Source organism: Ananas comosus, linkage group 13 (assembly GCF_001540865.1).
Source record: "Ananas comosus cultivar F153 linkage group 13, ASM154086v1, whole genome shotgun sequence".
Taxonomy (NCBI): domain Eukaryota; kingdom Viridiplantae; phylum Streptophyta; class Magnoliopsida; order Poales; family Bromeliaceae; genus Ananas; species Ananas comosus.
The window spans coordinates 9,159,730-9,187,498 of NC_033633.1; the positions used below are offsets into that span (position 1 = coordinate 9,159,730).

Sequence of the window (27,769 nt, forward strand, 5' to 3'; positions counted from 1 at the left end):
TTTTTTCTTTTTTGGGTAGATGGTTCTCCTTGTGATGAATTCATCTTTCAGATTTCTAGTAAACAAATATGTATTAAAAGATAAATACATATAAAAAGTCACTAAATAATTGATACATTCATACTATAAAAATTTCACAAAATAATCGTTGGAAAACAAATTCCTAGATGCATGCATTCATTTCCCTTCCAACACATATTGTACTCAACAGTTGAGTTGTACCCATTGAATTTGTTGGGTATTGCAGGTATAGGCCTAAAAGTGATTTTCATAGGTTGGCCAAACAGGGTATCCATGGATTGGACAACAACTAACCAAAGAACTTTACCAATGTTAATAATTTAAAAGCACTATCTGTTTTCTAATTGTGGAAATTAGCTGTAGAAACACAACCACCTAAAATGGAGGTCATGATGCAAGAATGGTGGAACACATAGAAAATTTAGTTTCAGAAAATCCATATATTAATGTTGTGGAGAACCCTATAATGCCATTGTTGATCTTTTTTTAACTTAAAGATCATGCTCATTTCTGATAATTAACATGTCTGCTAAAGGTGGAGATCATGCATTCGATTCCCTATGATTTATGGGACATTTTGGAAACTATTATGAGGGACTAAACTTTTCACAAGCTTCATGTGAGATGGACCCGTCGGCACTGATCCGGCCAAGTCGGCGGGATCCATCTTTGCCGGATCCTGCCGGCGGGATCCATCTTTGCTGGATCCTGCCGGCGTGATCCATGCCCAAATCCGGCACAAAGGCGGATCCGACGCTGGATCCGGCAAAGCCGGAGCTCGCCGGCGCGGATCCGGCCAAGCCGGCGGGATCCGTCTTTGCCGGATCACGCCGGCGCGGATCTGGGGCCGGATCTGGCGCCGGGCGCGGATTAGGGAGAGAAATCAAGAGAGGGAGGGAGATAAATCTGTATGAAAAAAAAACTCTCCTTGGAAAAAAAAAAAAAGGGAGTACTTGGAGGTTCGCCGAAGAAAAAACTCGCCGGTGGAAAAGCCATCGCCGGAGAAGATAAAGGGAGAGAGATGAAGAAGAGAGGAGAGGAGAGTGATTAGATGAAGAAGAAAGGAGAGAAGAGTGTTTTTTTTTTTTTTTTGGGAGTGAGATGGTTGCGCCGTGATAATGGGAGAGTAATGTTAGCAGATGATATTATTAATTAAAAAGAATATGATAGAATTGTATTGTTTGTTTAAGGCAATTTCGGTATTTTAGTAAAAAATTTAAGTGGGGAATAGCTTGTGCGGAATCTATTTTGAAAAGCAGGTTTTTTCAGCTTCTGCTTTTGGGGAAGCAGAATCAGTTTCAGCTTTAGAAAGCAGAATCAGATTTTCAAATACCTTACCAAACACTCTAGCTTGCCTAAAAGTGATTTTCAGCTGAAAATCACTTTGGAATAGCTTGGCCAAACAGGGCCTATATCTATATCCATTTTCATTTGGATATTTAGATACTTTTCTATCTGAATGCAGATAATATCGAATCACTATCAGCAGAATTACGTTATAGGGACACATGTTTAGGACACTTTTGAGTAAGTGTCCCATTTACGCTAAACTTAAAAAACATCTACTTATGCCTAAATATAAAGCCCAATCCAACCAAAATAAAGATTACTCTAACTTAACCCACACACCCAGTCCATTTGACTCGATTACAAACAGAAGATAAAAAAAAAAGAAAAATCAATTACCATCTTTTCTTCTCTCTTCACTCAATCCATTGAAATTCTAGACGAAGAGCCTTTCTTGTCGTCCTCCTCCGTCATCGCAGCCAATGAGATAGAGTTTCGGCGTTTGCTAAATGCTTAAATAAGTGTTGGTAAATTAGCAACACTCTTTTAGGTTATAGCAACACTCTTTAACTGTCACTATATACTTAGCGACCCTACATATAGCAACACTTTTTAAAAGTGTCGGTAATTTTAGCTAGCAGCACTTTTTTGACATGTACCTACATTTAAAAGTGTCGCTATAGACCGTTTTTGTTGTAGCGAATATGGATGTGGATGTTTGCAAAAAATATTCTATCTATTTTTTAATGTTTTTTAATTTATACTTTTATTTATCTTAAATTTAGAGTTAAAAATTAATAATATATTGAATAATGTTGTGTGTTTTTCGACTTTTGATTAATTCAAAATTAAGTATGTGTTTTAAACTAACGCTACAGCAGAATTAGGTTATAGAGACACATTTTTGGGACACTTTGTGTAAGTGTCTCATTTATACCAATTTTTTTAAAAAAAGTTTACTAAGGCCTAAAAATAAAGCACAATACCATCAAAGACAAAAAGTGCCTCTACTCAACCAACCCCTCCCAGCCCACTCGGCCCGATTACAAATAGAAAAGGGAAAAAAAAAAGATCACCATTTTCCCTTCTCCTCCTCCGCCGCCACAGCCGACGAGGTACGGTTCTGACGGTTAGAGTTCGGCCGCGAGGATCTCGCAGGGACTGTAAAGGGCTTCGATTGCCACGTGTCCCTCCGCCACAGGTCGCTGGAGGAGTGGGTGCCAAACATCAAGGCGGCCCCACATATAGCACCCATATGTAGCAACACTTTTAAAAAAATGTCGATAATTTAGTCAGCAGCACTTTTTTTTAGCTATACCGATATTTAAAAGTGTCGCTATATACCATTTTTGTAAATCTATATTTAAATTTATTTTTTTCTTAATTGGTTAGATCGATCAAATCCTAATTTGATTCGACTTGAACTTTATTCTAATTTGATCATATCAAATTAATAATACAATATTTGTATATAAGTCCTCTCATAATTTACTAACTGTTGTTAAGTCCTCTCTTATAACATTTATACTTTAATACCACTAATTTGTAACAATTACAAAGTAGTCCAATTATCAACATATTGACAATTAGGTCATTCGACGATTCTAAAATCACTATCTAGCTATCCGATCAGTCACAACCTTTTATATATGTGACCTCATAGGTTCTATTCTATCTGGTAGTGAGATATACTCTGATCACTATCAACAATATTACTGAAACTCCTTTCAGTGGATTGGAACAATTCCAACTCAGCCCAATGAGAATTATCGATTATTTAGATAATTCTCATGAGTCTCACATTCCACCAGTGATGCCAAACAGTATGTAGTGTTATTTCAGTAGAATGGAATACTGAACATTTTGGTGCAGTTACCATGTGATACAGCCCTTCTATCATGAGTCCCAACAAGATGGAGGTCATAGAATAGCTCGTCAAATCTCATCGTCTGTCATATGTCAAATTTATTCGACTCGAGTTTATAATATCGAAAACTTTTTTTGCTATTAACTCTACCTTGACCAAGGCCTTCTAAACTTAGTCTCATAAATCACATAGGACTAATGCCCCTATCTACCAAGGGAGATAGATTCCATATAGGTGCACACCCTATTCTTACAATGAACCTACTGCTGCCAACATGCACCGCAAGGACCCAAATGGCTAGGGACTAAGTGTATGTACAGTAAAAATATAGAAACTCATTGTGAATAGTCGAGGTACCGTAGGTCAACGGACCAGTCACGCTACTGCAACATTGAGTAAGTCACCGATAAGTGAGTATACATCCAAGTGACTTCTGGCATTGGTCACACCGGATACCCTTGTTCTCTAACAACCACCTACACATTCGCTCCAGTGTTCCCACACTGTTGACTTGAGATCCATCTACCCAAAACGGGAAACGACCTGTGTACTAATCTCACCAGATTAATCACCGTCCCCGTGATGATCTATCGATCGGGAGCATTTAGGAATTAACCACCAATGACACATGTCTCAAATTCTCAAATCTTAAGAATACGTATTATCATCTCATTAATTTCTTGAACGATTTATGGACACATGCACAACATAAATGAAAATAAGAATTCAAATTTATTCATGATATTTAAAATCAAATACAAATTTATGTCCTAAAAAGAATACATGTGTCGGCCTGGTTGGCTTCTAGGACAAGCTTAGTGAATTGCCAGATGACATACTGATATTCATCTTGGAAAGATTGGATGTGATGTCTGTAATGGCAAAAGTTTGCTTTTCTCACGATGGCACCATCTCCGGAAGTCCATCACTAACTTTGAGTTCTGGATGGACTCTATCAAACCCTCCAGTGATCACCAATACTTCGTCTTGTCTACGCGTCTTGTCTACACGATACGATGCATGTGTTTTAAATACAAGAAGGTCAGATATATAAGAATACCGAAGGTGTTTCTTCACACGATTCGTCAGCAACTTCTTACATGTGAATCACAGTCTCAAACGACTTTGTCGCTATTTTGATGCAACGAAAAGTCAGAAGTACAGAAGATCTGTTGACAAATTGATTTTTACCGCAATTCAGGCAAGTGTTAATGAGCTCGAATTCTTTTCTCTTCATTGTAGGAATGCCTACGAGTTCCCGTGGCAGTTACTTGCCACTGACAGTAGCGTATCCTTTTTAACCGAGTTGAAACTTAGTAATTGTAGGTTAGGCAGCCATTATGATTTCAGACGGCTTGGTTCGATATCGAGGCTTTGTCCTGCACACATAGATATATCTTAAGAAATAGTGAGAGACATTCTCCGGAATTGTACATGCCTGGAAAGCTTAACCCTTGAGTTTTGCCCTTCCTCAATCGACTTAAATATAGCCTCTCCTGATCTGCAACTCAGAGAGTTAGTTCTGCAAGTTTCTGTCAGAATTATAAACATATAAATCTTTGCTCCCAAGTTCAGAAGGTTGCAATATTATGGATACTCTGCACAGTTATTGTTCAAATCCATTCCTCGTCTTGAGCATGTTTGGCTACATTATGCTAGCTTCGACGGTGCAAAGTACATATTTGAAAACCTCTTGCCTGAACTTCCATATGTTTCGTATTTTGTTCTATATTTTAAAAGTCAAGAGGTTGGTCATTAGATGCTTATCTTCTTACATAATATATATTTATGAATTTTCCCTATTCCTTTTATATTTTCCTTTTGGTTGCACAGAAGTTGATGAAACCAAGGCTTTCTTCTCCCTTCAGCAGCCTCAAGGATTTGACGGTGAATGTCTTTACAAATTGCAAGCATAATCTTATTTCGATAACTACAGTATTTGAGGCTACACCTTTTCTGGAGAAACTGCCAACTGCTATAAGATTCTTTCCTTGATTTCTACAGATTATCTATCCTTACTTGCACGATCGGCGGCAGTGCAGTCAAGATGTGTTTAGTATTTATAATTTTACATACTTTTCATATTTTTTTATGTTTTCCTCATCTTATTAATGATCTGTTTATCAATAATGTGAAATTGGTTAGTAAATTTCCTCTTTATAGTACATCTGTATCTTAGATCCAAAAAAATGACTTCTTATTGTATGCTTTTGCTAGCTAGTCGAGAATTTAGCTTGTTGGGCATTTTGTTGTTTTGTCTTTGCAGTTAACATTTTCTTATTGAAACGGTGTATTACATCAACTTAGTCTAAAAACAAAAGCTTTTATAGTTACTTCAATGTTTCATCTTGGCATACAGGTTTTCGTGTTTTGAGCCATTCAATGTAATTACCCAAATGAACCTGCTGTAATAGGTAACATTTATTCAAGTACTTTTACTTTTTGATTGGCAAATGAAAATCTTATCTCTGGTCTGATCAACAATGGTTGTGTTTTTCGTCTTGTCGTAAATGATTCAGTTAATTAACTTCAAATTGTATACGATGTTGTGTTTGACAATAAAATTATACAAGAATACATAGCCGAGCATTGAGTAACCTTGTGTTATAATGCGCTATACTTTATATTGGATCTAAGAAGCATGGTCAATATACATTCAATGTTTTCCTCATGTTATTGAATGCTGTAACATCTTTGACCTGACTCATCTATGTCATGAAATTGATAACTGCTCAAGTTATTAGTATTGCTTCCCTGCTCCTTTTACAAATTAATGTATATTAAAATGATAATTGCTCTGCTGTATTGCAAGTTTTGAAATTGGGTAGCATCGAACAGGCGGGCAATGGAGGAAGGATATTATGCAGCTTTCAAAAGGTTTTTCGCACCATCATTTGATGGATGTTAAAATGCATTATTTTGAAGGGAGCGACTTTGAGATAGCTTTTGCTTGATTTCTGCAAAAACTGTAGTTCTCAGATCCTTAACCTTTACCTGTGATTATATCTATCCATGGTTTGATTGGATGTGGGATTACAGTGAATGCTACGGGCGATAGTGGACTGAAATGAAGAAATATATTCTCCTAGAGCAGCTTACAGTAGGAATTGCTTCGAGCGCTCGTCTTAGTTCTTCTATCATAGAAAATGTTGTGCCTTATGTGCTGTAAGAGGTTTACAAAATAAATTATTAAATTTCTATGGGCTTTAGAAAAATAATTATAGTATTTTTTCTCTATATATGTATGGTTTTATGCATGAATCTCTTCTGTTATTGTCCTTTACGCTAAAAGTTTCCTTTTCACGACAAATTTGCACTAGAGTCTCTTCATATATGAAATTTTACATTTTCTCTAATAAATTGTCATCCCTTTTGCGACATAGTTCTTCATTCAAATTATTTGTCAGAAACCTCCATTTCAAATTATCTCTTACTTCTGACCATTAATTCATTGCGTATTTTATGCATAAGTCCCTTACATGGCCAAAGGTTCATTAAAGTGTATACAATGACGACATTTATTCATAAAACTTTAATTTTACAACTTAATCCCCAAGATTTAAATTTTACGTAAATAACTTTGATTTTCTATATTATTGTAGTAGAAATTACAACCAATTAAGATGTAATTTCAACTATATCAATTGGATTTCCTCACGTAATTCTAATTATAGCAGTTTGACTTAAATATACTAATCTGAATATTATATTTACTAGTTGAGTACGTGCAAATGCACGTAATAATTATTTTAATAGCTAATCTAGAATTAATATAATTTTTTACATCATATTTATTCAAAAGTTTACAATAAAAATTTAAAATTTGAAAAGTAAATTCATTTATTATGTACTATTAGAAAATACCTATCATATTTTAACTCAAATTTAAATAATTATTGCGGACAATAATTATATAGTTATTTTTAATTTTATAAAATTTGCATTTAGATCGTGAATTAAATTTAATATTAGATATCAAATTTGAATTAAACAATTAAATTATTTTGATTAAAGTGGATCAAAATTAAATTTTTAAATTTTGAATTAAAGGTAAATTAAAATTTTGATACTTTTAGTTTAAAACACATACTTAAAATTTGAATTCACCAAATTTCAAAAACATACAAAAATATTCAATATATAGTTAAATTTTAACTGTGAATTTAAGATAAAATAAAAATTAAAAATAAAAAGATTAAAAATAATCATATATTTGAAATTAAATTCAAATTAAATTAAAATTTAAGTATACATTTTAAACTAAAAATATCAAAATTTGAATTGACATTTAATTCAAAATTTAAAATTTAATTTTGACCCACTTTAATTTTTTTTNAACTAATTTATCATAAGCAAATAATTTGATGCTAGTTATAAAATCTATTTTAGTAAACATTTAACCTAAATAAATTATGACTCCAAATATCAAACTCTTTTTTTTAGATAAAAAAAATTAAAATCAAATACTATTAAAATTTAGATATATATTTGAAATTAAATTTAAATTTAATTATTAATTACAAGCAATAAAAAGTTAATATAACGAAAAAAATCAGTAGATAAAATAGAGATAATATATTGACATCAAAAAGAAAATTATTTGAAGGATAATAATATTTAATAAAAATATTAACAGATGAAGAAAAATGAGGAACTAAAAATTATTTCGTTATGTACAAAAAAAAAAGAAGAAGTTTGAAATGAATATCTTGAGAGGCCAAAATTTGAAATATGTGCTTTATCTATATAATAATAATAATATGGATAATATAGATATAGATATAGATAGATAGAGAACTAGGCTGGAATACTATTAGGGTGCATTTGGTTCAAGTTTTTCTGACAGGATTACAGTCAATCCTGCCATGATTACTGTGTTTGGTTCATCCGCTATGTAATCTAGTCGTTAATGTAGCATTACAAATCGAGCAGGATTACACCGAAAATATTAATGAGAGGAGGGTCGTGTATCTGGTATTACTGAAAACCGGTAATACTACATATTATGTAAATGACAATTTTACCCCTCTAACTCCCGAAACCCTTTCAATATGTCATTTTAAAAAATTTAATTTAAAATTTTGAATTGTCAACTTTTAAATTTTAAATTTAAATTTTAAACTTCAAATTTAAAATTTAAATTTAAAATTTAAATTTAAAATTTGAATTTAAATTTTAGATTTTAAATTTCAAATTCTAAATTTCAAATTTTAATTTTAATTTTTAAATTTAGAATTTGAAATTTAAAATCTAAAATTTTAAATTTGAAATTTGAAATTTAAAATCTAAAATTTGAAATTTGAAATTTAAAATCTAAAATTTAAATTTTAAAATTTAAAAAATTTTAAATTTGAAGTTAAAAAATTTAGATTTTAAATTTCAAATAAAAAATTTAAAATTTAAAATTCAAATTTCAAATTTCAAATTTCAAATTTTAAATTTTAAATTTCAGAAATTTTAAAATTTAAATTCAAATTTGTATTTTAATTTCTGAATTTTAAATTTAGATTTTTAATTTTTAATTTTATATTTATATTTCATTTATATTTTGAATTTTAAATTTATAAATTTCATATTTATATTTTAAATTAAAATATTAAATTTATATTTTTGTTCAAATTTAAAATTTAAAATTTAAATTTTAAATTTTAAAAAAGTAAATTATTTAAAATAAAATTTAGTTAAAAAATACTATTTGTAAACAGTAAAAAAAAAAGTTTACAAAATATGATTAAGCGTAATTTTGGAATAGACTATATTTTATTGTCTAGATTACTTAATTTTATAGATAAAACCAAACATATTAATGCTATAACCACTGCAATCCAGCATTATATTACTGTATTAAACCAAACGCGCTAATGCAGCATAAGTATTAATCTCTTTTAGAAATCCAAGATACCTGGATATATTGAAATGCTCTGTAATATTATATAACTTGAACCAAACGCGCCCTTAATAGCACCAAGCTATTGGTGGTATTAGGTTTTCGGCCTTTGGATGAAAAAATATACGGTTAGGATAATGTGGGCCCTCTAGGGTTGAGTAAGTTATTGATTGAATAGTATAATCTAACGAGTGAAAATAATCAAATGGTTAAATTTAACAGTGAAAATTTTGATAGCACCAAATGCTTGGTGCTATCGATACTATCCTAGTCGGATTCGATAGATATATATACATTTAAAATAAAAATATAGTAGTAATTATTAGGGTAAACTTCAAATTCCGCGTATGTGGTTTCGCACTTTCTCACTTTAATACTTTGTGATTTAAAGTGTATCGATTTAGTGGCCTATTAACAAAAAGAGAAAAATGAAATCATACGAAATCATAGTGTACTAAAATAAAAAAAATATGAAACCACAAGAGATGTATTTGAAGTTCTTCGTAATTATTATGTGCAACGAAATCTTTCCAAATAAATTAGGTATTTGTTTAAAAATGTTGTGTACTAAACTAACAAAGGAAAAGAAATAAAAAAAAAAAACACAAAATCACGAGACGAAAGAGCCAATCAAACCCTCACAGGATGGACGCATACTCGACAGGTGAAGACAAATCCGGAGCGAAGGAGGTTCCCCTAAAACGCCAGGCGGCGGAAGCCCGGGCGAGCCTGTTGACTTTTGAGGAGGACAGGCGGCCGTCGAGAGAGAAAGCTAAACAGAATAATAATAACAAAACTGAAAAGTGGAAACCCACCGTCGCAGTTCAACAGTCGCTCTCTCTCTCTCTCTCTCTCTCTCTCTCTCTCAGCGTCGTAGTCCTTCCCCTTCCTCCCTTCATTGGGCTCCAAATCGTGGGTCATAAAAATTCCCTGGTTCCTCTCTAGGGTTTCCTATTTATTCCCCTCCCCGATCCCTCCGCCGTATCATCGCACTACTCTCTCTGTCTCGGCCGGAAGGGTTTTGCGCCGGCTAGGGTTCCGGCGGAGGAGGAGGAGGAGGAGGAGGAGGAGGAGGAGGGTGGGGGGGGGGGTGATGGGGACGAAGAGGTGGCTGATACCGGCGCCGGCGTACCAGGAGGTGGGACGAGCTGGCGGCGGAGGACGACGCGCCGGGCCGCGGTGCGCGCACTCGCTCACCGCCTCGCCGCCACCAAGTCCCACGGCCCCGCCTCATCCTCTTCGCGGCGCCACCCCTCGACGACGGTAGCCCCTCCGGCATCCCCGAATTCATTACTTCTCGCTCTCTCTCGCTCTCTCTCTCTCTCTCTCTCTCTCTCGCTCGCTCGCTCTCTCTCCCTCCTCTTCTCTCTCTATCTATCTCTCTCTCGCTATCTCTACATTCGTTTGATCTGATTTGGGGTTTGAAACTTGTGAAGGGCTCGCGGGAGTGACGAACTGGGTCCACTCGTATGACGTGCAATCGAAGAAATGGACCAGGTTTGATCTACACGCTACTTGCCTTCTCTATTCCCCCAGGTTCCATTTTTTAGGGTTAATCAGATTTTCAGTCACTCCAGTTTTGGTTTAGTGTAATTTTCAGTTCACACGCTTTAAATCTTGCAATTCAATTATGGATCTATAGTGCAGTACCGATAACAATCAAGTTTTTATAGTTTTTGAAAGCGTGATAATCAAGTCGCTGTGTTATTCTTCTTCTTCTTAAATTGGAAGGGAATGACATTTAATTGTCTATGTAAGCATGGGCTGTCGCGTAGAGGGTTTGAAAAGAAGTTGCATTTTTGGGGATGACAATTCCTTTTATTGTGTTAATTTGTGTTTAATTTCTTAGTAATTAATGGGAGTAAAGTGTTGTAATCTGGATTTGGTAGGATACACCCAGTAGGAGAGGCTCCTTCACCTAGGGCTGCTCATGCAGCAGCTGCGGTGGGCACCATGGTTGTCTTTCAGGTGACATGACGCTTATAATTTTTCTAGTAGCTAAGTTTTGGTGATTTGGATTTGGTGGCTATCTCTTTCGTTAGCGATAATGAAGAAATAGTGAGAGTTGCTTTGTGATTTTAGGGTGGGATTGGTCCAGCAGGGCACTCGACAGATGATCTCTATGTGCTTGACCTGACCAATGAAAAATATAAGTGGCATAGGTGAGGATTTGATACTCTAGAAAATTTTCATTGGTTTCTTTAAGTTTAAAAATTTTCTTTTAATTTGTCATAATTCATAACAGGGTGGTGGTTCAAGGGCCTGGACCTGGCCCTCGCTATGGCCATGCAATGGACTTGGTCGCTCAGCGTTACCTCGTGTCGGTCAGTGGCAATGATGGTAAGCAATTCAGGCTTTTGTCTGTGGCTTGGTTTATTACGATCTAGGCAAAAGGAAATAAGAAATTAGAAAGTTAAGAGTGAGTCAATGATTCGGACAGTGATTGCAGGCATGTGAATCTAATAAAATGGAGAAGCAAACTTTAATGCCATAAAAATGATATATGATAAACAATAAATGGTAACTGTATATATTATTTGAAGTTTTCACGAAACAGAATTTTATTTATGCCTATTATACAATGCAAAGAGATGTAGATTTTAAAGGATGCTGCCTGACATGCCACCACCTATTGTGCTCAGCAAATCTTTCCAAGCAGACTTTTAAAATGTCTATCAAATATCTCTGCTACGATGTGTACATCTTAATGGAGAAATAGTTTGAATTTTGCGCATGATGAACTGCATTTGCCTGTCCGCATGGTAGTTCAATGATATGTTCAAGCTGTTTTGGGCTAATGCTAACAAAATTATGGCTGATAATCACCATTGGTTTGTCATTCCTGAACCATAATATAAACTTGCCTCGTTTTTCATTCTTAAATATGAAATGCTGAAGCAGTGGAACCATTTCAAGCAACATGCCTATCATAATAAATTATGAGATTTGTAAGGAATACAGAGAACAAGTTTAGTAGGAGGAGCTAGATAACACAAATTCATTTGTAAGTTCGTCAAAATTCATTTGTAAGTTTGTAACTTTTTTACACAATCATATGTAAATTATTTATTCATGATGTAAACTATAAAATCATATAAAAATGAAAAGATGTGAGAAGCTTAGGAAAGTGCTTTTCACATCTGTATGTATACCTGAGAAAATGTTTGTTGCCTGTACATCCTCAAAAGTGCTATTGGATGTATTTTTTTTTTAATATCTTATATAAATTGTCAGGATATATGCAAAAATCAACGCTTTCGATTTATACTTGCTGAATTTGGATTTCATCATTGGTTCATATACAAAAAAAAAAAAAAAATCAAACTATACGTAAATTGTGCCTACAAATTTTATGTTTGAACGGTACTTAAGCAAATAAAATTTTTATTTTCTGAGATGTATATTGTGGTATAATATCATGGTGGACCATCTGGCATTATATGGAATTTTAGTAGCTTATTCATGATGAAAATAATTGTTATTGTCCATAGTCTTTTGGTTGGGCATTTCCTATTGACGTTATGGCTAAATATCCTTATATGCTGTAACATAGTATTTGCAGAAACAATGAGTTTTTTGCTCTATCTGGTTCCAGCTTTGCTGACATTGGTTTGAAATGAGTTCATCTCACATGTATCTCTTTACGGTAAGTTGTTAATATGGGTTCTAAGAAATCATGCTATTTTATGCAGGAAAGAGGGCTTTATCTGATGCTTGGGCATTGGACACGGCACAAAAGCCATATAGATGGCAGAAACTTAACCCTGAAGGCGACAGACCTTCAGCTAGAATGTGAGCTTAGACTTGTTAAGTAAACATTCTGGTTTATATAATTTGTATATGCTCTTTCCTCTTATGTCATCCTTTTAACTCTATTGTTTTGTTGTAAAGCTAATATTGCTTTTTCACATTTTCTTTTCAACATTATAGCACGTTGTCTAACTACAATCAAAGATTTTCTTTGATTTTTCTACTGATTTTGATGCAACTTTTGGTGATTCTTCGCATGCCTTTGATAATAAGTTAACAGGTTTTATGCTTCATGATTATGACTGGCTTTTTCTTCTTATCAAGGACCTGATGGTCTTGTTCAAAGAAGGACAAACAGTTTTCCTCCTATCCTTCGAGCAGCTTTGTGTTGTAGCAGAAGCAGAAGCTTGAATTTGGAATATTTGCTTTTAGGGCCCGGAAGCTCATTTCAACTCCTTTTCACAGCAAAACTACTACACTTTTTGTTTGCCATACGTTTAACTACTGCTTTTCACAGTAGAGAGTAGTTTTGTAAAGGAGGGCAAGAGGCACTTTGTCTCATCTATGATCTTCATGTTGGCGTCTATCGAGGCATCAAACCTATAACACCTATTTATCCATCAACAGATATGTATGAAGCTGCATATTGTTTGACCTCCACCGAAGTATCTACTAACAAATTACCCTAGATTGGATTTCTACTTCATTGACATATTTTTCCTTAAATTGTTCTTGAGATATTTATTTCTTCCTTTTCTCATAACTTGGAGGTGTACCATTATACCCGGATGCAAAATTTGTTAATCATCTCTAGGAGCCATGATTAGAGCTAAAACCCAAACTTACTATATATGGTGATGTAATCTCTTGAGAGGAGTATAAATTCAGTTACTTTCCTATGACCATATTTTTCCTCCTGTTCTTATTGGTGGAACTACTGATGGTATTAAGACATCGATGCACAATAAATCAGATTTACATAGCTAAAAACTAGTAAGAGTTTTCTTTCAGTGATTTGGTCAAGGAAGGTGTAGAATGATAGCACAACTCATTTTGGGTGTTTTTGGTTTTATAGAAAAGTTATGATCCATGGAAGACAAAATCCGTGAGAAACTGTTTCCCATGTAAAAGGATACTGTTGAAAGGTAGGGAATTCAAAATGAAGTTCCTTTTCTGCCCTAATTTAGGATGAGAAAACATTAATACTTCTAACGACACAGATAGGAGATTGTTTATCTAGTTGAAGTCTTCTGTTGAATATATAGAACTTTGACATTGTAACAATACAAAAGCCTAATATACTACTCTGTGGGTTTGAGCTGCTTTGCAACCAAATCTATACAACCTTGAATGTAATGATACAAATATTGATCGTATGGGACAACTTTGTGCAACTTCATATGTTTACAAGGCAGCCAAAGTTTATATGAAGAGGGAACTAAGTAATGGAGATCACATTTTTGTTTGCAAAAGTTAAACTTTAAATGAGAATTTATAACATCACAACTGTTGTGGTAAACCTTCCCAATTCTTCCATGATATGAATATCAAAGTGATGGTTATATTGAATGATTAACCAGGGAAAAATATTGGTCATTATTTGATGGGTAAGTAATATTAATGGCTATGGTGCACTTGATTTAAAAGCTACCTCCTGTACGTTTAATCTTGGACAAGTTCTCAAAAGCAAATTGAAGCTCCAGTATATAGCCCCAAATTGGGAAGAAAAGCCCTGTGATAGAATGGGTTATCACTTTGGCAGTGTATTAGATTTTGTTAGTTTCAACATCATTTGTAGAAGGTTGACCAGTGCAGTTTTTATATTCATGTATTTTACATAGCTACTGAACTTTGAATTTTTATTTGTATGTTCAATTGTTTATTTTGTCGAAGGGAATTTTTGCACATTATCTGAACCATCTTAAAATAATGAAGGGAGTGGGATTAAAGAGAGTAGTGTTTATCATATAATCATGGAACTGTTTATTATGCTTTTTAATTGCACATTTTTTTTTAAATGGATGAGTTGTAGTTAAAATACATGTTGTGGCGAATTTGTTTTTGTGATTAATTTTATGTTGCCAACAATTAATATATTTTTCATTTTTTGTACGTTTACTTCTTAGTATAGTTATTTGTATATTATTAGATGTTTTCAGAAGATATCTTACTTTCTTTTATCAATCGTGTTCTGAATTTAGTTTCTCGTACTGCGACTTTGTCTTACTATCATTCTATTTTTTCCACAGGTATGCTACTGCTAGTGCACGTTCAGATGGCATGCTTTTACTTTGTGGTGGAAGAGACACTTCTGGAATGGTAAAATCATCCTTTTCTATATCTCTTTATTTGCTTATAATTTCATATAAATGATTTGTTTCAACTTTCAAATAATGTTACTTGTATTTATCAATATTACTAATTTTTATGACACTACAACAGGTTGGTATGTATAAGCACTGTTGTAACATGATGTGATGATGATTAGGCAAAAAGTTCAATATAATGTCAATGCGCATTTGTTTGTGGTCCAAGCTAGTGTTTGTTCAGCTATGCTAAATCATTTAGTATAACCTGCTCGAAGTTACAGTTTTGTTATGTGAGTATCCATTTCAACAACTCTGGCTGTTCAGTTGTTTCAGCCCATGAAATTAAAAAAGATGAGCCCATGAAATTGAAAAAGATGAAAAATGCAAAATTAATTAAAAAAAAAAATAAAGCAACACAACAAACTTTAGTGTATTTGGAGATAGGAATATGTTGTTTTATCCTATCTTTTGCTGTTTTCCAGGAGGACTTCTAGAAACTATTGACAACACTACTCATATTATGTATGTGTTAGTTCTTATGAGCACATTCTTCATAGGCATCACTCTAGTTATTGCATAGATATCACCTGTAATAGTTTTACTTCGCCTTGCTCCTTCCTGCGGTTCAACAATGGAGGAAAACAGAAATGCAAATTTTCATGAGATCTGTGGTGGTAGCAGGGTGCTTGGGCTTTTGCCCAACGTGATGAAATGAAACCTTATTTTGTTAAATCTGTTGACATTTTGGAGATCGAAATCATTTTCTTTTGCCTAATATTTCCTAGAATGACCGTCAATGGACAAAGAGAAGCATTTTGGGGCTAAGGCTATTTTTTTCAATTGCAGAAGCATTGTGTTCCATTAAGAATGAAGACAAAAGGATGGCTAATTATAAATTGGAAGGAATGTATTTTTTGTGCGAACCGATTTCGTTTGAAACTTGTAGGTTTTGTCTGAAATGTCTGAAACCTCAAAACTAGCCAATCGTTGTTGAGCCAAAACTGATAGGTATTTGATAGTATTCGAATCGAGCACTTCTATGTTAGGTAAAAACATATAAGAACTTACCTGAACTGTGAACCATATCAAAGCCAATCCTTGTTGGTGAGAATTGATAGGTATCTTTTAGCACTCGAATCGAGCACTTCCATATTGTTTAGATAAAAATATATAGAACTTTCCTGAACTATGAACCATTTTGAGCTGACTACTCAACCTTCCAAAATTTTGATTTTACTACCTAACCTTTCGATTTGTTTGATTTGAGTTAGTTAGTAGCTCTTTGACTTCAAAATTTGAATGCGTTGTTGATCTTTATAGGTTTAGTTAGTATATTTCATGCAATTCTCGTAACTATATACTCATTAAAGTAATTAGGTTTAATTTTGAAGTCAAATTATTGTTAACTAATTCAAATCAAACAAATTGAGAGGTTGGGTAGTAAAATCAAAATTTCGAAAGGTTGGATAGCTGATTCAAAATGGTCTATAGTTTAGGTAAGTTATGTATGCTTTTACCTATAATTTATGCCACAACAATAAATTATATGAATATATGCTATATGTAAAGAAGAATGTGTGTTCGAGTGCATGAGGCTCCTTAACATTGTAGTGTTGAGGCAAGCGAGATGACCTTACCCCATTATCTAAGAGGGTTTTTGCTTTTCTCCGTCTGTTCCGCTAGAGCTCATGATGGAAGCCTTAACCACCAGATATAGAAATGCCTTCTCTCTGTCTGTTCCGCTAGCAGCCATGGTGGCCGACATGGCGGATTTCCATGCTTCTACCATGCTTTTTCCATAGTGCCTCTCCGTGGCGTTTTGGCACAAAGCAGGCTGCCATGGCGGATGTCGCCCTCCATGGCGGCTGCTATATAGCGGTTAAATGGCGGCCGCTTTATGCTATGGGTCAAAAATCTGTTTTCTAAATGGGTTTTAAAACCCCAACCCAGTAACAATTTGTAAATAGGTTTTCAAAAAAGGGTCGAACACCTTATGTTTACATATTTATAACATATTTATATGTTTAGTCTTTTAATTAGTTTTTTGATACTATGTCGAATATAAGTTTTGTGATCTTCATTATGCTACATCCTTTTACTGCTGTTATTTTAGACCTTATGTTTCCTTATTTATATTTATCTACTTGATTAGGAGGTAAATTAGTAATAAATTAGTATTATACATTATTAAAAGTTCGAGTCCGCCATAGGTACAAGGGGCCGCTATGTCTCCCGCTATCTGCTATCTGCCGTGAAGAACCCTAACTGCTACGTGCCTGCCGCACGCCATTTAGAAATTAGAACATTGCATGAAAAATGTCTGATATTCATTGTGCACTATTTAGTGGTCATATGGCTTGATGAATGTTTGGGCTACACTTGTATGGAAGCTTGTAATTAGATCTACTTTTCTAGAGAGTATTTTTAGCATATACCTAAGTTTGCAATGACATAATGTAATTTGCAGCCACTATCAGATGCTTATGGCCTCCTAATGCATACAAATGGCCAATGGGAGTGGACTCTTGCTCCTGGAGTCTCACCATCGCCACGGTATCAGCATGCTGCAGTAAGTTCTCCGGAGAGCAGATTCATAATCACTTTGAACTCGAATATGTAATAATGATTAATTAATTAAAAAAAAGGGGCAATTGCTTATATACTTCTGAAAAGTTCCCGACTTTCTGATGTACCCCTCTTAGAAGGCTAATATTAAAAATACCCTTTTTACGTTCCAACCTATTTCTAATATACTCCTAGAGTTAAAATCTCTTAATGAACTCTTCTATCTCTATGAAATTACTATTTTGCCCTTTCAAATTTACTCTTCTACCATCACCGACTTTTCTTATTTGCCCTTAAGTTAGGGGTACAAAAAGCATTTTGCTTTTTGGTCTTTTCAAATATACTCTTCTACCATCACCCACATTTCTTATTTGCCCTTAAGTTAAGGGCAAAAGTGGCATTTTAATTTTTTTTAACTGTGGTAGATATTTAACTCATGTTTAACCCAAGTTAATTTAACGGGTGGTAACTGCAGGGGTATTTTGGAATAACGGAGGAACATATGAGGGGTATATTGGAAAGAAAAAAAAAGCAGGGGTAAATGAGATATTTCCGAAGTTTTGAGGGGCATATAGGCAATTATCCTTAAAAAAAAAAGATCTTACGATGTCAAGTTCCATTAAGTTATTCTTTATACACGATATATGTTTTACTTTCATTATTTTTTCCCAATTTGTTTTAGTTGTAGTGACAATGCAATTGAATAGGTTTTTGTCGGTGCTCGATTACATGTTACTGGAGGTGTTCTTAGGGGTGGACGCACTATTGAAAGTGAAGGTGCAATTGCAGGTAAATTATTTTTCTCTTTTCTGTGATTTTTGGATGCTTGTTGTTTGACACTATAGTTTTCATTATCTATTTCCTTGTCTTTTTGAAGTTCTGGACACTGCTGCTGGGGTGTGGTTGGATAGAAATGGTAGTGTTACCTCCTCTCGTTCTCACAAGTCTTCAAGTGAGCATGATCCATGTTTGGAGCTTCTTCGTCGTTGTCGCCATGCATCTGCCTCTGTCAGCTCGCAGATATACATATATGGCGGTCTCCGAGGAGGTAAATATAGATTACTTACTACATTTTAGTGCTTGTGTAATTCATCTAGGGATGAAGTATGGGATTAGATGTGACATTCAAAAGCATCTAGACAGGCATCTAGACAGTAAGAGAGTAGCATCAAGCAAAATTGGTAGATTTTTCTAGATTTTTGGGATCTTCTCGTGACAGATCATTCTTCAAATAATTTGTCATCTGACCTTTCATCTGAGGAAGTGAAAATATGGATGCGTATAAAAGAAGCCGAAGAAGCCACAAAAGTTAGATCTGAACTAATATTACTCATATTGTGGTGTAGAAAGCTCTTGATCCTCAAAAGCTAGGAACCACGGATCTTCAAAAATTTTGTTTTGTTTGTGTCGTGTCTGTGTTATTCACAATTCTTGGATGGACACTTCGTGGACATGTGTCAACCGTGTATCCGCTATGCTCCTCACGCTCCTTACGGTGCTGCACCTCGGTAGCTGGTCTATCGTGCATTGATTGCGTGTCCAGTATAAAAGTACATAAGCGAATATGAAAAGTTTTTTTTTCCTACTCTGTTGTATATAAGTGACTGTGAATGAATATTATACCTTTTTGTATAGCATGATTGAGTTTTTTGAGTTAAAGATTTGATTTAAGTTATATACTTAAATACTGTTAACTTTTATATACAAAGCGATTAAGGCAAATCAGTTGCTGTCCATATAGGTGAGAAAATAGTAAGAAAATAGTAATGAGAATGTTAACCTTCCCCCTCTCAACTATATCAAAGGTTAAATATATCAAAGGAGACTTCTCTTTGGAGGGGAAAGAAAAATTAGACTGCCTTCTTGTGTTAAAAAAATAAGCCACTCATTAGGAGGTGGAAAATCACAAGAACTGGTGTCAAAGGAGTGTTCCATGTTTGTGGAGGCTTGAGGAGTATGTTCTACACCATTCAAAGAGACAAAGACCATCATTCCTTGAGCATTCTGCATCAACTAAGGTTTCGATATGAAGAAACTTTCCAACATTTGGTAATTTCTCCTATTGCATTATTAGCTGAATTCTGATAGAAGTTTTGATTGCTTGACCAGAAAGTTAGGCGTGATTCATATACTTCAGCACTATATTGAGAACCATATCACTAAGGCTATGTTGAAAGTTATATGGTGGGAATGTCTGGGTCAGATTTAGGTAAAGCAATTAGGTTTGTACCCGAACGATGTACTGGCGTGTTTATAATAATTTAATTATGTTATACAACATGCAATTGAAAAACTAAAATAATAATTATTCTTTACCATTCAATAATGATTTAAAATTTAAAGAGTAGAGAAAATAAATACTTTACATAATATGTGCCAAAAAAAGATTACTGAAAAAAATAATCAAAGAGAAATAAAAGAATGTGTAAAGTAACAGGAGAGCTAATGATTATTTGGAGGATAATTCTAAAAGAAAAGGAGAAAGATACTTTTATCGCTGAAGCATTTTACATGTAAAATAACATCTGTTTTTGAAATTTGTATACTCATAGCAGAAATCTAGTCTAAATTGAGATAGCATATTAAAGTTATTTGATCCAAATATATTAATGTTGTTTAAAATATATTTTTATCTTATTTTAGTATTTCTTTATAAACTTTTTTACTTTAATTTCCTTTTAGATTCAAAATAGGATCAAATTATATCTAGTCTTATCTAATCTATATATCCTACAAATTTAAGTCTAATTTAAGAATATATTAAGATGTTCTTATTTTATAGATTTAAAATTGGATTGATTTGAAATTTTGATTTTTCTAAGGAATTTTCTGCAAGGATGGTGACCTAGCTTCACAAAATCACTTGAGAATGTGAAGAACTGACACTGTTATAATGATATAGTTATGTTCTACAGTATGCAGTTGAAACCCTAATATATTAATTATTCTTTTTACCAAATGAATAATGATTTGAAAGCAGAGAAAAAATAGAAAAAATAAATAGTTTACATCATATGTAGTCAAAGAAAGATGATTGCTGCAAAAAAATGATTGGAGAGAAACAGAAAAAAATATGAAGTAAAAAGAGAGTTGATAATTATTAGGAGGAGAACTATAAAAGGAAAAGAGAAACATATTTGATTGCTGAAGAAAGCTGTATTCTTTTTAATGTAAAATAACATCTGTTGTTTGGAGTTTATATAATAATAGCTGAAATCTAGTTCAAGATTTATATATTCAACCTGAAATCTAGTCTATATAGAGAAAGAATATTAAATTTATTTGATCCAAATAAATTTGTCTTGGTTAAAACACATTTGTATCTTATTTTAGTAATTCTCTGTAATCTTATTTACTATAATTTAATTCTTATTTAGAGTCAAAATATGATCAAATGATAATCTAGTTTTATCCAGTCTAGTTTGAATTTGAATAACATACTAGGATATCTTTATCTTATAGATTTAATTCCAATTTAAATGAAATACTAAGATAATCCCATCTTGTAAATTTTAAGTTGGAATTATTATAAATTTCAATATTCTAAGGGGGTTTTTTTGCAAGGGTCATGGCGTCGCTTCAAGAAATCAGCCAAAATTTTCTAGTTTTCTAAATATAATATTGATAGCTTTATGTCAAGGATTTAAGTACTGTGGCACAGGGTCGTGCCGAAAACTTGTGGGCACGGTACGTGCCGGGCCGTGCCAATGTGTGCCGCTCACAAAAAAATCATGTGTGCCGACACATAATAGCATGAAATATTTATTTTCTTTAGCAACAAAATATTCTAATTATTTATTATGTATTTTTATCAAATCTTTTGAATTTTATTGAGAATATTACTTACTAATTTAAAAAGTAGATAATTTTGAGCTATGCCGTCAGCATGGGGGCTATATCGTGCCGATATCTTGTTGGACGATACGGCACGGTAGATACGGCTCGTGTCGATGGGTACTTAAATCCTTGCTTTATGTAAAGCAGCGTCACACGTGGACCATGTATTCAAATAGTCCACATGTGTCGATTCACTGACTGTATATATTTTGACTTGAAAATTCTTACCACAATTGTATTTTGAGCAAATAGGTCTTTGGTCCTGTTCGTTTTGAGTTTTATGGCTTCATTAGAAATGGTGGAAATAGAACTTTTATTAGCTTACTGTCATACAATTTTTCAACCTGAAAAACAAGACATTAGCACGTTCATCAGGAGGCTACTAGTATCATTGCTGCCGGCAATTGAGAAATAATTTTGCTTGCTCTTTTGCTCCCACAATGTTGATCCCATTACACATGGCCAGAAATATAAAAAAAAGGCAAATCCCCTTCTTGGCTGAAAAGATGTTCTCAATGTAGCAGGTAGGAAATCATTTCAGTGGTGAGAGCTGATGGTGTTCCATACACCTGGAAATGGGGTAATGAAGGAGCATGCTCTCTATTGGGGCTAATACAGGAAGAGCAATAGAGTTTGTTGAGAGAGTGAATTGTTGAGCTTGCTTACTAGGCTTTTGCTTTACTAGAGAGAACTGCACTTTTATCGGGCCAATAATTTTACTAACAAAATGCGATGACTAGAACTACTTTGTGATAACTTTTGAGTCACTAGAGAGGAAAAGATCAAGATTCAAGATGAAGATCGTTGTGATAGACTTGGTGAAGAAATTTAATAAAAGTTTACACTGTCTGGTAGTGTAAAGAAAACCTTTGTTTTGAAATTTATATCAAATATGGTTGGCAGATCTTTTAAATGGTATATGTTAAGAAACATTTGATGTTGTAATAAATTAAATCATCATGTTACTGTGCTTAATATTATACAGTGGATCTTGTGTTTGGTGTAATATCATCATATTATACCAACAAAGGATGTGTTGGACTAGATATTGTCAATAAATATGCTCAGTGTGCTTGATTGTTTAGGCTTCTTGATTTCATATACAAGAAAATAATTTCTCTCACACTTTCAACATTCTTATAAAACCCATGATCAAGGATTTGTACCACCGACATCAGGTGTGCTGATGTGCTATTGGTGCGGTACGGCATGCTTCCTTACCAATGGCATGTCGACACAATGTGCCAGTGGCACACTGCAGCACACGACTCGCACATTGCGTGCTAGTGGCATATAGCTGCACATAACTAGAACACTGTATTCCAGTGTTGGCATGCAATTGTGTGGCCCATGTTGGCACCACCCTGGCATGGTATCGCATGGTTGGCACTGGCAATCCTTGTGGGCCATGGTGATGTGTCTAACTGGAGATAGAAACAATAGACTGTAAGAGGATACTATCCATGACATGTCAATTCCCTATAGTAGACTACTGGTTACATAGTACAATCAAGTAAATTATTACTTGATTGTAAATTGTAACATAACACAACATAGTAATATCAACAAAGAGTTACATCGGTGTGGTTCTCTAGGCTTGTCTATATATTTAAGTCTTAGACATTTGATGACGTTCTCAGGATTTCATACTCATATCTATTAGGGCCCGTTTGGTTCGCGTTATGTAGCATTATTGGTCATCACAACATAACTAGTAATTTGATATCTCTGATTCAGACTAGTACTAATGTTGCATTACTCTGTTTTGTTTAGTGCAGTAGTGTAATGATGGATTGTTGAGCATGTAAGATTATTTTGTTTGTTTTATCTTATATATTTTAGTAATCCTGATAGTAAAGTATATACTATTCCAAAAATACTCTTACACATATTTATTTCAAATTTGAATATAAACTTTGAATCTAAGTTTAAATTAATTTAAATCGGTCAAATCGTAAATTCAAATTATGATTTTGAGTTTGAATTTTAAATTCAAATTTTGATTTTGAATTTGAATTTGAATTCAAATTCAAAAATTAAATTTCAATTATAAATTTAAATTCAGATTTTAAATTAAAATTAAAATTAAAATTAAAATTAAAATCTAAAATCTGAATTTAGAATTAAAATTTGAATATTAATTATATTAAAATTTTCAATTTGAAGTTCAAATTCAAATTTTGATAGTGAATTCAAAATTTATATTAAAATTCTAATTTTGGATCAAAATTCAAATTAAGTTTTTGAATTTAAATTTAATTTTTGGATAATACAAATTTTAAATTCAAATTCACTCAAATTCTAAATTTGAATTCAAATTATGAATTCATATCTCATTTTTAGTTTAGATTTTTGAGTTCAAATTTTAAATTCAAATTCAAATTTTCTATTCAAATTCAAATTTTAATTCAAATTTCAAATTATATTAAATTGAAAACTTAAATTTGAAATTTAGCTTCAAATTTAAATTGAATCAAAATTCTAACTCGAACTCAGATTAAAACTTAAATTTTGAACTCAAACTTAAACATTTTAATTAGATGAGAAACAGAAAAGTAAATTTATTTTAGATTTAAATTTGAGGCAATTGGGGGTGACAAGGGGTAATTTTGTTATTTTGTGTAAGTTGCAGGATAACCTGCAGTCAGTAAAGTAAGATACTCACCCCCTTCCCTGATAATTTTTCTTTTTGTGTTATCTCGCGCTATTAATAATGCGGCATTACCAACCGGATTACGTACGGGATGAACCAAATACAGTAATCTGAAAAGATTTCTGCGGGATGCCCTGTAATCTTCCTTAACAAGAGAACGTGAACCAAACAGGCCCTTAAGTGCTTTCAGGGTGAAACTCATTGTGTTCTCCTTCCATTGACAGTTTGACACTTAATGCTGCTTTGTAATTTTGCATTTTATCATACTTATTGTAATAAATAACTTTAGATCATAGCCTTGAGTCCCTCTGCAATTTAATGTAGCATACTAGTATTATGAAGTTCCTCTAGAAGTGATTAACCATGGATAACTTTGCTGCCCATGCCAAGCACCATGCCAGTGAAAACTCAGCGCTCCCTTCTTGATACTCCCTTGGCAACAGGCCCAAATCTCTATCTTCTCTGTTTTTTCAGTTTGATGAGATTGCTATGGTTCTAGCTTATGATCTTATGTTTTACCAATAATCTTGGGTAAAAAATTGTTTTGAAGGTGAGAAAAAATAAAGTACTTGAAATTGTACTACTAGCATCTAGAAACTTGCCTGTGGCTCACTAAGCGAGCTGTGGCACATGCCCCTCAATGAACTCTCCATGCCACGATAAGTTAATTTTGTAATGGACTAAAATGCCAATGTCATTATCGTTGTGTCAGTGAAGCTATAAATAAAAAAAATATCATGTATTATTTTCCTAGATTTTTTTTTTCATTTTTAAAATGGTAGGCTTGACTTTCTCACACCTTTTTGGTAGGAGTACATAAAAATTTTATAGTATTATCAGTGTTTGTTCGGCTGCTGATTCTGATTTTGCTGTCTGTTGCTTCTACTTTGCAGATATACTACTTGGAGATCTGCTTGTTGCAGAGAATTTACCTCTTGAATCAGATATTAGTTCATCTATGTACAACATTGATAAAGTTCCATCTGCGATCAATGACAAGGATAGTCGAGGTGTTAATTCTGCTTCTCCATCAGTTCAACATTCTGGAGAAAGAAGATCAGGGACGGCATCTTCTGCTAGTTTGAGGTTTTATACCTTTGCCACTTCTGTTATCCATTTATGGTCATTAAATTAGTTTCTTCTTAATAAGTTCCATAGATCTTGACCAATCGGTTCATTTATACCAGTTCGGATCAACAATCTATTGACATGCTGACTCGGGCCTCTGCTGCCGAAGCTGAAGCTGTTAGTGCTGTTTGGAGAGCTGCAAGGGAAGCGTCTACAGGTTCCACAGAAGAAAGCCTTTCAGATGAAAAAGAATCTGAGTCTCAATTAAATGATAATTTACCGCTCTCTGATGACTCAGATGCTACTGATTCCCTTGAACCAGGTGTTCGTTTGCACCCTCGAGCGGTAGATTCTCTAATCTCAACTTAACTTTCTTTCAATTTTTCTGGAAGGAAGCTTTTAATATATATCCCTGCACAATAAGCTATTAGATTTGTACCCTTCTGAAATCTTTAGGTTTTGTTTATTCCTCAAAAGTGTTGAGCTAATGGTTTTGTGCTAGAGAAAAGATATTTGGAGAGAGGTATTTCTTTAAACAAGTGTAAATATGTAACAAATTATGTCTATGAAGGCATATATGAAAATTAAGATTGTGTAGGGGGATACACACACACACACACACACACACACACACACACACGTGCTCTCTCCTAAAAAGTTGGGTTTTGTAAGATTCTAATATTTCAGGTAGTGGTTGCAAAAGAAGCTGTTGGAAACTTGGGAGGATTGGTTCGTCAGCTTTCATTGGATCAGTTTGAGAATGAGAGTAGAAGAATGCATCCTTCAAATGGAGATCAGGCATATCCACCCAAGAAGTTCTTAAATAGACAGAGATCTCCTCAAGGTTTGCATAAGAAGGTACGTATTGTCTATGAATTTGATGTGTTTCAAAATAAGATGAAACTGTTTTAACTGGTTTTTTTTTTTTTACAGGTTATTTCTTTCCTTCTCAAGCCAAGGAACTGGAAAGCTCCTGCTAATAGGAGTTTTTTCCTTGATTCATATGAAGTTGGCGAGCTCTGCCATGCTGCTGAGCAGATATTTATGCATGAGCCGACTGTTTTGCAATTGAAAGCTCCGGTTAAGGTATTTGGTGATCTTCATGGGCAGTTTGGGGACCTAATGCGTTTGTTTGATGAGTATGGTTTTCCCTCAACAGCTGGAGACATAACGTAAGTCCAATTTGGAAATCCTGTAATTATTCTAAGTCCACATGAGAGTTCAAATAATTTGGAAAATTGAACCTACAATTTTTTTTTTAGTTTTTCCTGATAACTGGTATATGCGCATCGTTGCTGGTGATTTATGTTGTCTTAGGAGCCTTTCTCTTGAGCAAACTATTCGCAAAACAATATTTAGTTTGTACTATGAAAAATAGCCCTTGTCTATCTAGGAACATGTCTGACTCCATAGTTACAAAAGATTTTGTGATTTATACATTACAGAACACACTGTCAAGTTTCCTGCAGTTTGATATGTTTATAATATGCTAAAACTCCACAAACATGGTTCAATGAATAAACTATTCAGGCCCAATCTTGTTTGTGAGGAGCTTCACAAAGAAAGTTGAGACTACCATTCCACCATTGGGGATTCTGACCTATTTCGTAGTGTTCAATTCGTTCTTTCAGACATCTCTAGAAATTCTTAACTAACCATTTAAACCTTGAAAGAAGAATTACATTCTAATTTCACGTGGTCTGAAGGTTAGCTGAAAACTGAAAGCATCCAGTCAGTCACAACTGATTTAAAAACAATCTTTTTGCGTACAAGAAATGTGAAAGACCTAGAGTAAATTACTTAACTGATATATAGAGTAGGGTTATTGCGCTATTAGGAGCATAACAATCCTTGTGTTTCTAACTTCCTAACCATCCATCAATTTTGATGGATGATTAAGATGAGTGAGGGAAGAAATTGGAGTTATGAAAGTTATCACATCTAGTTCAGATTGCCTCGGCTAGCAACTAAATCTTCGGCATAGTAGCTTTTGTTGAACCATCGTGTCTCAGAAGGCACGATAGCTATCATATGGTCGGTTTGAGATATCTTGATCCAACCGTATGATAGCCATCGTGCCTCCGGAGGCACGATGGCTATCATACGGTTGGATCAAGATATCTCAAACCGACCATATGATAGCTATCGTGCCTTCTGAGACACGATGGTTCAACAAAAGCTACTATGCCGAAGATTTAGTTGCTAGCCGAGGCAATCTGAACTAGATGTGATAACTTTCATAAACCTTTGATTTATGAAAGTTATCACATCTAGTTCAGATTGCCTCGGCTAGCAACTAAATCTTCGGCATAGTAGCTTTTGTTGAACCATCGTGTCTCAGAAGGCACGATAGCTATCATAAGATCGAGTTGATATATATATATATATAGTCCTCATCGCGATTTTATCGGGAACACGAGGATTGAAGGATTGATAGGTAGTTAAAACTACCCACCAATCCTATTCTCTCTCTTCTTTTTAACCTTTCTTAACCCACAGAATTAAAGAGAAGAGAAACTTAAAGA

The 27,769-nt window shown here is 33.9% G+C and overlaps 1 protein-coding gene across 1 annotated transcript in view; it reads left to right on the forward strand.

Annotated features, from left to right (window-relative positions):
• LOC109719361 (serine/threonine-protein phosphatase BSL1 homolog) overlaps positions 10,141 to 27,769 on the forward strand; it is a 30,088-nt gene continuing 12,459 nt past the window's right edge. The window contains 16 exon segments of the mRNA XM_020245983.1: positions 10,141 to 10,261; positions 10,264 to 10,287; positions 10,290 to 10,361; positions 10,499 to 10,559; positions 10,952 to 11,030; positions 11,145 to 11,224; positions 11,308 to 11,402; positions 12,755 to 12,854; positions 15,062 to 15,131; positions 17,589 to 17,690; positions 18,394 to 18,475; positions 18,564 to 18,734; positions 25,070 to 25,262; positions 25,364 to 25,589; positions 25,932 to 26,102; positions 26,178 to 26,416. Coding sequence (XP_020101572.1) covers positions 10,156 to 10,261; positions 10,264 to 10,287; positions 10,290 to 10,361; positions 10,499 to 10,559; positions 10,952 to 11,030; positions 11,145 to 11,224; positions 11,308 to 11,402; positions 12,755 to 12,854; positions 15,062 to 15,131; positions 17,589 to 17,690; positions 18,394 to 18,475; positions 18,564 to 18,734; positions 25,070 to 25,262; positions 25,364 to 25,589; positions 25,932 to 26,102; positions 26,178 to 26,416 — 1,871 coding nt within the window. The 5' untranslated portion in view covers positions 10,141 to 10,155.